The sequence below is a fragment of the Carex rostrata genome, chromosome 1 (assembly GCF_964058835.1).
Source record: "Carex rostrata chromosome 1, lpCarRost1.2, whole genome shotgun sequence".
Taxonomy (NCBI): Eukaryota; Viridiplantae; Streptophyta; class Magnoliopsida; order Poales; family Cyperaceae; genus Carex; species Carex rostrata.
In genome coordinates this window covers 20,682,953-20,696,113 of record NC_135918.1, presented here as the reverse complement: position 1 = coordinate 20,696,113, position 13,161 = coordinate 20,682,953, and the positions used below count along the sequence as shown (strand labels likewise).

General features: G+C 37.7%; 1 protein-coding gene across 1 annotated transcript; it reads left to right on the top strand.

Moving 5' to 3' along the window:
* The first annotated feature begins 1,602 nt into the window (after window positions 1-1,602).
* Window positions 1,603-7,047, top strand: LOC144575416 (protein FAR1-RELATED SEQUENCE 5-like). The gene is made up of 4 exons (XM_078325592.1): window positions 1,603-1,785; window positions 4,253-4,357; window positions 4,448-6,541; window positions 6,946-7,047. The coding sequence occupies exons 1-4, from the start codon at window positions 1,603-1,605 to the stop codon at window positions 7,045-7,047; spliced, it is 2,484 nt and encodes an 827-aa protein (XP_078181718.1).
* Window positions 7,048-13,161: the final 6,114 nt, after the last annotated feature.

Sequence of the window (13,161 nt, the reverse complement as noted above, 5' to 3'; positions counted from 1 at the left end):
CAGTTCCAAATGAACCCAAATTCAATCTTCTTTAACTTTAAATAATATTTGGACATATTCAAATCTCAGCCGTAATCTGAAATGACCAAAATGCCCCTCTCTCAACACACATCTTTATAAATAAAAGCATAAAAGTGACATCAAACGTTCCTTTTACATCAAAAACGTATAAATGATATTCCTCATGAATATTCTCACATTTTAAATGTATAAAATCCATGTCTTCATGCATGCATCATGATAATTGACCAAAATATACTTCAAAATTAAATGAGAACCAAATATACGACCAAAACATATCATACATGAGTCCCTTTTTAGCCTCATTATTCAGTTCAATTTGAATAGGCGTACATCCCGGAATGCATGAGGTATTCAGTCTGACCCGAAAGGTCTTTCTGATGTAATTAACGGCGGGTGCTTGCACCTGTCGGGAGTAAAACGTCCTCACAATCGAAAACAATAAAACCTCCGACAACTGATCATGAACGTAGGTTGTCACAAAGGGTGAACCAGGAGGAGCGCAGAAAGAAATCCCGAGTGAATATTTTCCCCTGAGTTCAGCAACCTGCTCACATTCGAAGCAGCAGAGTACTGAGCCCAGCCGGGGGCATTTCAACTCACCCACACATAGAAATCCCGCACCGTTAGCTAACCTGACGCTGTGCAACTTTCTGCCACCTACAATTATGTTATGAGCTATCATCGAGGCATCAAGACCCTGGATGGTATAATCATTTCCCGAGCTAATTTAAATTTACGTAAGCATCCGATTTTAATTTGATTCCTAATAAAACTTAAATTTTAAAACCGCGTTTTAAATCCGACAATTACGCTTTTTGGAAAACAAATTCCAAATACGATAATTTTAAATTTCCCTTTTTTTGCATTTAAATCTATCAAGCCCAATAATAAAGGCCTAAGCCTTTTTTTGAATTTATTAATAAATTCAATTTAGGCCCAACAGAAACAAAAGCCCAAACTTCATTTTTCTTTATTTTTATACAAGGGCCTAAGCCCAACTTAATTTTCAGCTGAATCCAATCACATGGGTCAAGCCCAATTTTTAATGTAAAATTGCACCTTGCCCCCCCCCTTATTTTCAAAATTTCCCAAGGGTTTGTATTTTTGCACAACAACCCCTGAATTAATTTATTTATGATTTGGTCCCTGTCAAGTCAAGGTCTGGTACACAACAATTCAGCACAGTACCAGCAGTTCACTGGGCTGGTACCACTGGTACCAGCACTTCGCAAGTCAGCACAACCACAGCACAGCACAGCACAGTTCAAAACATCCCCAACAATGCATCAATCAGCAACAGCAAAACAGGAAGACAGAACAAGGTGGATGGGTCAGCAAGGCATCCAAGCACACACAGAAAAATCAGTCACCCAGACCAGCAAAATAGAACCAAGCCCCAGGTCAGATCAGAACAGGCATACCAGAAATCAATCAACACGGCTCAAGCCTCAAGTCAGCACTAGTTGCCGGGAAAATCAACAACCCGAGCAAAAGGTGTAATTAACTACAATTCCCTCAACAAAATCCTACAAATTTAACAAGAGGCTCGATAATTTACCCGATTAGAGCTAGCCCGGTATGGAGAGAGCAAAGGGGAAAGGGGAATCGACACCGGAGCAACAACAACCAGCACTTAGCACGGCACAGCACCAACCAAGCACCAGAACAGCACCAGTCAAACACCAAAACAGCACCAACTCGGCACCAAATAAGTACCAGTCAGAACAACCACAACAATCACCAAGCTCGACAGCAAGCACGGCAACAGCCAAGTCATAGAACCAAAACCCCAAACCCTAGGGTTTTGGGAGATCACAGTAATCACAGAAAAAGGAGGGGAATAGAGAGAATAGCCTCAGCACATGAGCGAAAAAGAATAGCCAAATTTTCAGATTTTCAAACCCCAAAAGAGAGAGAGATGAGGGTTTTTATATACTCACGAGGAAGGCAGTAGGGGGTCAGCCAAGCCCAGAGGGTAGGCACGAGATAGACCCTGGCAGGTATACGATCGCGCATAAGTCAAAGCTCTTGCATGGGAGAGAGATGGGTTTTCTGACAGCCGACGGGATGGCATAAGAGAGCGGGAAATCACTTCGGTCCTTCTTCTTGAAGGAATCAGAGAGAGAGAGGATCTCAGCGGTGGGGGCCATAGCTGAGATAGTGAAGAGAGGGCCGAACTTGGGATTTCAACGGAGAGGAAAGAGATGGAGGAAAGAGAGACAGGGAGGGATTCGTGCGGGGTTAGGCTGTAAGCGAGAGAGAGTGGAAGAGAAACTGGAGGGGAAAAGGAAAAGAAAAAAAAAGGGTCCGGACCCGACCCAATTATCAAAGAGGGTTAAATCCCCCGTCAATTCAAAATGGAAGGTTGTGATGGTCTTCAAGATGCGTGCTAGATTACTAGATCAACGGTTTCAAAAATTCAGAAATTTAAACAACTTGATTGTTTGATCTAAAATTACGTTTCCTTTGTAAATTCGAATCGAGGTTACATAATATATTTTTATAAGGTCGTATGAATATTTTCAAGTATTTATAATTGAATTTTAGAGTCCGAATTATTTTATATTAATTAGTATATATATATATATATAGAGATGGTCTATGGTGCATTGCAATGCATAGGCCATGGTGTGCATTGGACCATAAATCACCGATTCAAAGTCCAAATGACCGATCCAAACCGTTCATCTTGTTCTCCATATTAATATGTGCTTGGAGACCAAATTTTATATTTTTTGGAATTTTTTTACTATTTATTAAGCCACTTTGAAAATCGTTGATCCAACGGTAACTGTTTGGAACAGTAAAATCAGAAGCCACCGTTGGATCAGCGATTTTCAAAGTGGCTTAATAAATAGTAAAAAAATTCCAAAAAATGTAAAATTTGATCTCCAAGCACATATTAATATGGAGAACAAGATGAACGGTTTGGATCGGTCATTTGGACTTTGAATCGGTGATTTATGGTCCAATGCACACCATGGCCTATGCATTGCAATGCACCATAGCCCATCTATATATATAGATATATATATATATATATATATATATATATATATATATATATATATATATATATATACATATATACTTATCCAACTCAATTCTATGGATTTAACGAACAAATCTTGTAACGTTTATATATATATATATATATACATATATATATATATACATACATATATATATATATATACATATATATACATATATATACATATATATATATATATATATAGAGAGAGAGAGAGAGTTATGCTATGCTACTTTGCAAATTAAAGGGGCTGTATTAATTCGTGTTTCTGACCCTCGGATCTGCTTCAAAAATAGTGTTGATCAGATCGCCAAAACGCGGAACTGGACGTCTCCTTTCCAGCACCCTTTACATTTCCTTTAAAACGTATCTGAAATGGAGGCCTCCAATTAGAACCCTAGATAGCTCCCGACCTGTCTTTCCCTCTCACGCGAAAAGGAAGAACGGGGCAACTCTGAAAATCCTAGACAGCGAGATGGAAGTCCTTCTCTCCCACGCATAGCCCTAGACAGCGAGACCCGTCTCCTTCTCTCTACTTCCCTCCGCCTCCGACTTACCAGGTGCTTTCTCTCTCTGTCTCTCTCACGCATAGGCTAAGAGGCGAAACTGGAGCTCAGTCGCTGCCTCCGACTGATCGCCTGATCGCTCAGCGCAGCCCCAACTCCGACCCTAGACTGCGCGACCCCAACTGATCTCTTCTCTTCTATGATTCTATCTATTAGGTACGTATTCGGGTTCTCTGTCTGATCGATCCCGTGAAAATATTGACTGCAAATGTGTTTTGTAATTTTTTGATTGTTTCAATTCGCAATGAAAGTAGTATTGAACGGATGTCTTTTGTTTAAACGAAAGATATATACGATCTAATCAACTGTTCCATGTTAAGTTCATATTTTGGAATTTTGGAATTTTTATTTCGTACAGAACCCACCAAGATACATCTATTATGAACCAATTGATGTTATTCTCATGAGTTGGCGCATTTCTGGAAACACCCGTATTTTATTGTTAAACACAGCAGTGTATAAAACTTTGACAACTATGCTTATAAGATAATTTTATTTGATCCAAAGTAAAACAAAAAGATTATTGGAGATAACCTTGATGTATTTGACCATGGAAGTGATCAAGTAAAATCTCACTTTCATCATGCAATGTTTAAATTTAGCAAAATCTCACTTTCTATTTGAACAGATGCTAGAACCAATGTCATCATGCGATGTTTCTAATAGTGTAGAGGTAGGCTCAAATGACATTTATGTCGATGGAGATGAAAATAATCCGAGAATTCATATTCAGGTAATTTTTGAGTATTTTATATTTTTAAAACGTATACATTGCAACTTAAGCAAGAGTGTTTAGTGATTATGGTTTGCTTATATTTAACAGTCAGATCTCATCGATCCCTACATCTATTATGAGGAAGCTTGTGAAGTTGATGAGCCTTTGTCAGATAATACAAGTAAGCCGTATGTCGGAATGGAGTTCAATACACATGAAGAGGCATACACTTTCTACAACAATTATGCACTTTTTGTTGGATTTAGTGTTCGCAAAGCCACTTCAACAACTAATAAGAATGGGTTGTCATCGATTCGGTATGTTTGTTCCAAAGAAGGAAAATCAGAGTGGCATAAAAGAAAAGAGAGGCCAACTGGATCCTCGATAGATTTTGCTACCCCTGAAAAAGAATGTGGGATTACAAGGTGCGACTGTAAAGCCTCATTTAGGATTAGAAAATTGGAAGGTGGAAAATGGAAAGTGAGCGTATTTGAGGAGGATCACAAACATGAGCTGATCACGAGCCCTTCGAAGATTCGAAATTTGCGATCCCATAAGCTCATGACGGGAGTTCAGAAGGACACCATCCGCAAATTGAGTGCTCAAAATGTGGGAACAACTCAAATTCACGAATATATGGGTGCCCAACACGATGGTAAGGGGAATATTAGGTTCAAGAAAAAAGATATAAGCAATCTGATAGCGGGGGATAATGCAAAGCTCATAGGTGTTGATGTTCACACAACCTTGATGTATTTCAAACAGAAGCAAGATGATCCCGAGTTCTTTTATTCAGTATTGGCAGATGAGGATGGTATTGTCAAGAATATTTTTTGGATTGATGGTAGAGGAAGGAGAGCATACAAAGAGTTCGGTGATGTCGTGACTTTTGACACCACCTATCAGACAAACAAGTTCAACATGCCTTTCGCTCCATTCATTGGAGTGAATCACCACCGTCAATCCATCCTATTTGGCATGGCTCTTCTCAAATGTGAGACTGCGGAGAACTTTTGTTGGTTGTTTAAAACCTTCTTAGAGGCAATGTACGACAAACATCCTTCTGCCATTATTACCGACCAAGATCCCGCAATGAGAAAGGCAATTGAGTTGATTTTTCCAACAACTCTCCACCGATGCTGCCAGTGGCATATAATGAGAAAGGCAAGGGAACGCTTTGCGAAGCTTTACCATGAGAAGCCTGGTTTCGAGGATGAATTAAAGGCTACAATCATCCGTAGTAAGACGGTTTCAGATTTTGAGAAGCGTTGGCAAGCTATGTGCGACACGTACGACGTGCACAATGCTACCTACATAAGGGTGATGTACAGAAACCGGGAGCAATGGGTGCCAGCTTACTTCCGAGGCACTTTTTTTGCCGACATGTCAACTACTCAGAGGAGTGAGAGTATGAATGCTATATTTAAGTTATTGGTAAACAATCACAAATCTGTTTATCAATTCGTATTGCAGATTGAGAAGCTAATTGAAGGCATTTGGCAAAGGGAGAGTGATGAGGATATAAAAAATATCAATGAGGTGCCGCAACTATGGTCAAGATACAAAATGGAGGTAAAAGCACGCCAAGTTTATACACGGCAAGTATTCATGTTGTTCAAAGAGATGGTACAAGACAGCACACTTGGTGATTATCTTGAAGTCGAGAGAGGTGTCTCTTATAAGGTTAACATTTTCGAACATCCTGAAATTTATAATTATGTACCCGAGTCATACACATTAGAGGTGGACAAGGAAAGGTGTAAGGTTTCTTGCGATTGCAAGGGGTATATAACTAGTGGGATTCTTTGTCCACATGCTATAAAAATAATGCAAGTCGTGGGCATTACACACCTACCCGACCATTACATTTTGAAACGGTGGACTAAAGGGGCTAATGCAAGTGCCAAAAGATCTATTAACGAGAGAAGTATGGATTCGGGAGAGTCGGCAGAGTTGCTGACATTGAGGAAAGCTTCTTTAAAATCAGATTGGATGGAGCTTACCGACCTAGGGGCTACTAGTGCAGAGGCTTTTATTTGTATGAAGGAGATAATTGCAAGTGGAAAACAAAAATTGTTGTCGGTGCTAGATAAGCAAGCGCAAGGAGGTTGTCTACCAAGCTTTGAAGCTAATTTCGAAGAAGAGTCAGGGAATGACCAATTTCATGACCCAAAACCGTCACAATGTAAAGGTAGAAAGAAGGTTTCGACACGATTCGTGCCTCCTTCTTTGAAGAAGCGCAGAACTTGTAGCATATGTGGCGAAAAAGAGGGTCATAACTCAAGAACTTGTCCAACGATACGATTCTATTTACATTTTTTTTATAGCCAAGGATGTAGACAAAACATTTAATTTTCTTACTTTCATGGCAAGCACTTCTGGATGTAGACAAAACATTTAATTTTCTTACATAATACCAAAATGAAAATCTGTATTGCTGATTTGCTGTTGCCTCTATGATGGAGCAAAAGTTGCCCACTTTTCTTACTTTCATGACAAGCACCAGTACCAAGTACCAACATTTTTGGAGTTGAAAATCATAACTTGGTGAATTATGAGACATACTTATGATCAGTTTTTTGCTCATTGTTTGTTCGTTCTGATAGTTGAAAAACGATGGAAAGGGTAAACGAAAGGCGGTTGCTGATGAGGAGAGTGGTGTTCAAAAGCTGGCAGAAATTTACGAGTCTGAAGAAGAAGATTTATGAATTGTGTAGTTAGACTATGTTATTTGGACTGTGTTTATTTTGACTCTATTAATTTGGACTTTGTTATTTGGACTGTGTTAATTTCGACTCTATTAATTTGGACTTTGTTATTTGGAACGTGTTAATTTCGACTCTATTAATTTGGACTTTGTTATTTGGACTGTGTTATTTGAACTATGTTAATTTGTTTAGACTTTGTTTAGAATTGTGTAGATATGCTGCCAGCTTTTATCTATCACATTCTGGCAATATGATATGGTTTAGAGTTAAGTTCTACTCTTCCAACTTTTATCTAATTACCTCCCAAATATCTACCTCATTCTCTCCAGTAGTACCAGACAAATATGAACCTGTACCACTCACTTACAGCTTCATCTGAAAAACTTTTACATCATTATTCACATCCTTCGCAACCACATGCAAAATGTTAAACTTTAGAATCATGACCCCAATGACAATAATTCACATTAATAGCATACATGAACTTTAGTCCAACTAATATTGAAAAATTCACATTAATAGCATACATAACTAGTACAAAAAATTAATAAGCATTAGGTTCTCCTTGGTGATAATGCAATTGAGTTATGTTATTGAAATCGGTAGTGATGTCGCACCAACCATTCCACTCATTGCAGTTCGGACAACTAAAAAATTATTTTCCATAGTTCTCCTTGGTCCTTGCAACCTTCACAACCGTAGACTTATAGCATGCCTTGCATGAAAGGTTTGATGAAGAACGACTATATTGACTACTCATTTCGTCTACACAAATAAAATCAAAATATGGTTAGATATTAAGCTACAACCAAAATAGACTAAGTGTCATGAAATTAAAATATTAAGCTACTATGAATCTTTTTTTTTTCTTTTTTTTTTCTTTTTTTTTTGCTTCTTACATGGCCCGTAGGCCGACTATGAATCTTAAGCAACTATTAAAATATTAAGCTACTATGGATATACTAGTTTGTTCCTTCAGTTTAGATCAAGTGATATGTACAAGTTCACAATTTTAAATGATATGACCAACCACAGAATCTACTAGTTTCATCATTTCCAGTTTCCAGTTAACATCTAAATATCAAATCCATAAATACAAATAATATGAATGAAACAACCTTCATACCCTCTGAAACAGCTTTTAATTTTTCATTTCATATCCAATAAATGGAGTTATTAATTCATGATGTAACAGCCTTCATACCCTCTGAAACAGCTTTTCTTTTTTTCTTTGTTACCAATTCATGATGTAATTACCAAGCAATCACAAAATCTACTTCTTGTAATACTAAGGAGGGAATAAATTAGGGTCAGGGATTGCAATTTTGGCTCTGTTTGCCTTTACCAGTACTGATTTTGATAGTACTGATATTGTATTAGTGCAAGTTTGGGGAAATTTCATTTCTATGTAAATTCGTTAAAACTCAATCATTTAGAATTTTAAAACTGTGAAAATTCAATCAGTAGAAAGAGAGAGAGAGAGAGAGAGAGAGAGAGAGCACCTGGCAAAGCAAGGCGACGATCAGAGCCACTGAGAGGCGGAGGGGTCGGAGAGGGGCTGGATCCGTCTCTAGGTTTAGACTTCGACTGAGAGAGAAGGAGAGGAGTCGGAGTTGGGGCTGCACTGAGCGACTAGTTGACCAGTCGGAGGTAGCGACTGAGCTCCAGTCGGATTTGTCGTTCTTCTTTTTCGCGTGAGAGAGAAGGAGAGGCGGGAAATCTAGGGTTTTCAGAGTTGCCCCGTTCTTCCTGTCGGGAGCTGTCTAGGGTTCTAATTGGAGGCCTCCATTTCAGATACGTTTTAAAGGAAATGTAAAGGGTGCTGGAAAGGAGACGTCCAGTTCCGCGTTTTGGCGATCTGATCAACACTAATTTTGAAGCAGATCCGAGGGTCAGAAACACGAATTAATACAGCCCCTTTAATTTGCAAAGTAGCATAGCATAACTCTATATATATATATATATATATATATATATATATATATATATATGTATATATATACTTATCCAACTCAATTCTATGGATTTAACGAACAAATCTTGTAACGTTTATATAATGTTATTTGTACAAACATTTGTGTATTTATTCTCTTAATTGGAACTTGACATATTTATTTATTTACATGAATTGATAAAATTTGGTTTACTTTCTTTCTTAAGTTTCGCAATGGTAATGAATTTTTTTTAATTCATGAAATACTCGCATAATTACCATTAATTTATATATTTTTTATTTTGAAATTTTAGTTTTGTTTTAAATAACCAGATTAATCGAATCGATTATTAATTTAGTTAAGGACTTTTATTTAGTGTAAACATAAATTTAGCAATTAATCATGTTTTAAAATTTCAGAATGTAACAACTGGAGTGCTCCAAACACCTCAAATTGGAGTGTTGTATTATGGTTGTAAAGGACCTATTATCTTACCATCTCGAGAAACTACTCGAGTGCATTAAACACCTTCAATTGGAGTGTTGTATTCGGGTTGTAAATGCCCTATTATCTTGTTATATGAGTTACCACTCGAGTGCTCCAAATACCCTCAATTGGAGTGTTGTATTAGGGTGTTAAATGCCCCATTATCATGCTATATAGAGACACCACTCGAGTACTCAAAACATCATCAATTGAAGTGCTGTATTAGGGTTGTAAATGCCCAATTATCATGCCATATATAGACATTTCTTGAGTGCTCCAATCACCTTCAATTGGAGTGTAGTATTTGGGTTGCAAATGCCCTATTATCTTGCTATATACAGTCACCACTAGAGTGCTCCAAACACTGTCAATTGGAGTGTTGTATTAGGGTTGTAAATGCCCTATTATCTTGCTTTATAGAGTCACCACTAGAGTGCTCCAAACACCTTCAATTGGAGTGATGTGTTAGGGTTGTAAATGCCCAAATATCTTGCTTTATAGAGTCACCACTAGAGTGCTCAAAACATCATCAATTGGAGTGTTGTACTAGGGTTGTAAATGCCATGTTATCTTGCCATCTGGAGACACTTCTAGTGTACTCTAAACAACTCAAATTGGAGTGTTGTATTATGGTTGTAAATGCCCTATTATTTTGCCATCTGGAGAAACTACTGAAGTGCTCCAAACACCCTCAATTGGAGTGTTGTATTAGGGTTTTAAATGTCATACTATCTTCCTATATACAGTCACCACTAGAGTGCTCCGAACACCTTCAGTTGGAGTGTTGTTTTAGGGTTGTATATGTCATATTATCTTTCTATATAAAGACACTTCTAGACTGCTCCAAACACCTTCAATAAGACTATTGTATTAGGATGTAAATGCTCTATTATCTTGCTTTAAAAGTCACTACTAGAGTGCTCCAAACACCTTCAATTGGAGTGGTGTATTAGGATTGTAAATGCCCTATTATCTTGCTATATAGAGTCACAACTCGAGTGCTCCAAACACCTTCAATTGGAGTGTTATATTGGGGTTGTAAATGCCCCATTATCTTGTTCTATGTTGTTACCACTATAATGCTCCAAACACCTTCATAAGACTGTTGTATTAGGATGTAAATGCTCTATTATCTTGCTTTAAAAAGTCACTACTAGAGTGCTCCAAACACCTTCAATTGGAGTGGTGTATTAGGATTGTAAATTCCCTATTATCTTGCTATATAGATTCACAACTCGAGTGCTCCAAACACCTTCAATTGGAGTGTTGTATTGGGGTTGTAAATGCCCCATTATCTTGTTCTATGTTGTTACCACTATAATGCTCCAAACACCTTCAATTAGAGTGTTTATTAGGGTTGTAAATGCCCTATTATCTTGCCATATAGAGACGCTACTAGAGTGCTCCAAACACCTTCCATTGGAGTGTTATATTAAGTTTGTAAATGCACTATTATCTTGCTCTATAGACTCACCACTAGTGTGCTCCAAACACCTTCAATTAGAGTATTTTTTAGGGTGGTAAATGCCCTATTATCTTGCCATATAGGGACACTACTAGAGTGCTCCAAACACCTTCAATGAGAGTGTTTTATTAGGGTTGTAAATGCCATATTATCTTGTTATATATTCACACAAAAGTATGCATAAAGTTTCAGTACAGCAAGCTGTACCTTTTAACCTTGATTACACTTTCGACTCAGATTGCAAGTGTACTATCTTAATCGCGTAGTATTATCAGGTATCGATCCACAAGGACGGTTGAAACTTAACTGGACTTTACTTAAATTAAATAAACTCTAGAAGTTGCAAATGTGATTTTGGTGTTTTTAAGAAGATAAATAATAATATTCAAAACAATAAATATTTTTGTGGTTTTGTTTAATAAGAATAAAAAGGCATTTCCAGGGTTTCAGACTCATCTAAGTTCTGCCTCTCAGTCCCTGACACGAGTCATACAGCTTTCTGTATAGGTAGTATCAGGTAATACGGGTCGTACAGCTTCCTGTCCGACCTGTACTGAGTTTGATTTAATGCACCAGTTACTGTTTCTTTGTGCTGTTCCTTTGTGTAGGGTTCAACTGACCAGACCTAATGTTTATAAACCTCAACTGTCGTATATTGGTTTATTGACTTGGTATGGAATTGTAATATTTACCCTCTTAGGATTCTAGACTTCGACTTTCGTGTTGGTCCGAATTACCTAGTTGCTTGTTTGGTATACTAAATGTAACCTCTTATCTGTCGATAAGAGGAAATGTTCACCTTTCGACTACTATTTGGTTTTACCTTTCGGATCACTAAACCTACCTCATGAACTTAGCTTTGGTTGAGAGATTTTAAAGGGGAGAATGCGCTTTAGATGTGATCATGCATCTAGTGACAAACCAATAAAAATCAAACAACTTAATCTAAGCAATTAAAATCAAACACAATCAAACAAACACAAATTCTAACACAAGAATCAAATAACTATCATGCAAAACAAAACATTCGATTATATCTTAATCCTAGAAGCTAAAAGAAAAGAAAGCAAATAAAACAAGTAAAGATAATGATAAGGGAGCTCATGGCAAAACTCGAGGAACGAAGAAGATCCGTCGCAAAACTCTCATTTTTCGCCTTTCTACTTGTTCTCCAAGCCAAGCACTCGCTCCCAAACCTTAGGTTGATCCAGCATGCCCAGATACCCTCCCTGGTGCAGGGAATCACGTTTTTAAAGACCCAAGACCGATTTTCCTTCATTCAGACTTCTTTCCCGATTTCCAGATTTCCTGCCAGATTTGTCTGACAAGACCCGTATCAAAACTTGTCTGACCCGTGTAGAAAAGTCAGAAAATAGATGTCTGACAAGGGCCGTGTCAAGGCTTGTCCGACCCGTGTAGAAAAGTCAGAAAACAGATTTGTCTGACAAGGGCCGTGTCAAGACTTGTCTGACCCGTGTAGAAAAGTCAGAAAACAGATTTTCTTCCCATTTTCTCCTGTTTCCTGCAAGATAAGAATAAAAGCATAGCAGTACCATATTCTATAGATATTTAATGGAATAAACATGGTTTTACTGTTTTGGGCACAGGTTTTGGTACAAAATTCGGTCGAAAATATAGATATAATAGCATGATATCATTATATATAGTCACCACTATAGCGCTCCAAACATCTTCAATTGGAGTGGTGTATTTGGGTTCTCAATGCCCTATTATCTTGTCATCTAAATATACTTCTAGAGTGCTCCAAAGACCTTCAATTGGAGTGTTGTATTAGGGTTGGAAATGGGCTATTATCTTGCCATATAGAGACACTACTTGAGTGCCCCGAACCCTTCAATTGGAGTGTTGTATTAGGGTGTAAATGCCCTATTATCTTTCTATATAGAGTCACCACGAGAGTGCTCCAAACACCTTCAATTGGAGTGGTGTATTACGATTATAAATCTCATATTATCTTGCCATCTAGAGACACTGTGCTCCAAACACCTCCAATTGCAGTATTGTATTAGGGTTGTAAATGTCCTATTATCTTGCTATCTAGAGACACTATTTGAGTGCTCCAAACACCTTTAATTGGAGTGTTGTATTAGGGTTGTAAATGCCCTATTATCTTGCAATATGGAGACACTACTCGACTGCTCCAAACAACTTCAATTGGAGTGTTGTATTAGGGTTGTGAATGCCTTATTATCTTGCTATATAGAGTCA

Coding starts and splice junctions, on each gene's coding strand:
- LOC144575416 (XM_078325592.1), top strand. CDS start 1,603: ATGGAGAGAGCAAAGGGGAAAGGGGAATCGACACCGGAGCAACAACAA. Junction 1,786..4,252: donor CAAGCTCGACAGCAAGCACG/GCAACAGCCAAG, acceptor CTATTTGAACAG/ATGCTAGAACCAATGTCATC. Junction 6,542..6,945: donor AATGTAAAGGTAGAAAGAAG/GTTTCGACACGA, acceptor TCGTTCTGATAG/TTGAAAAACGATGGAAAGGG.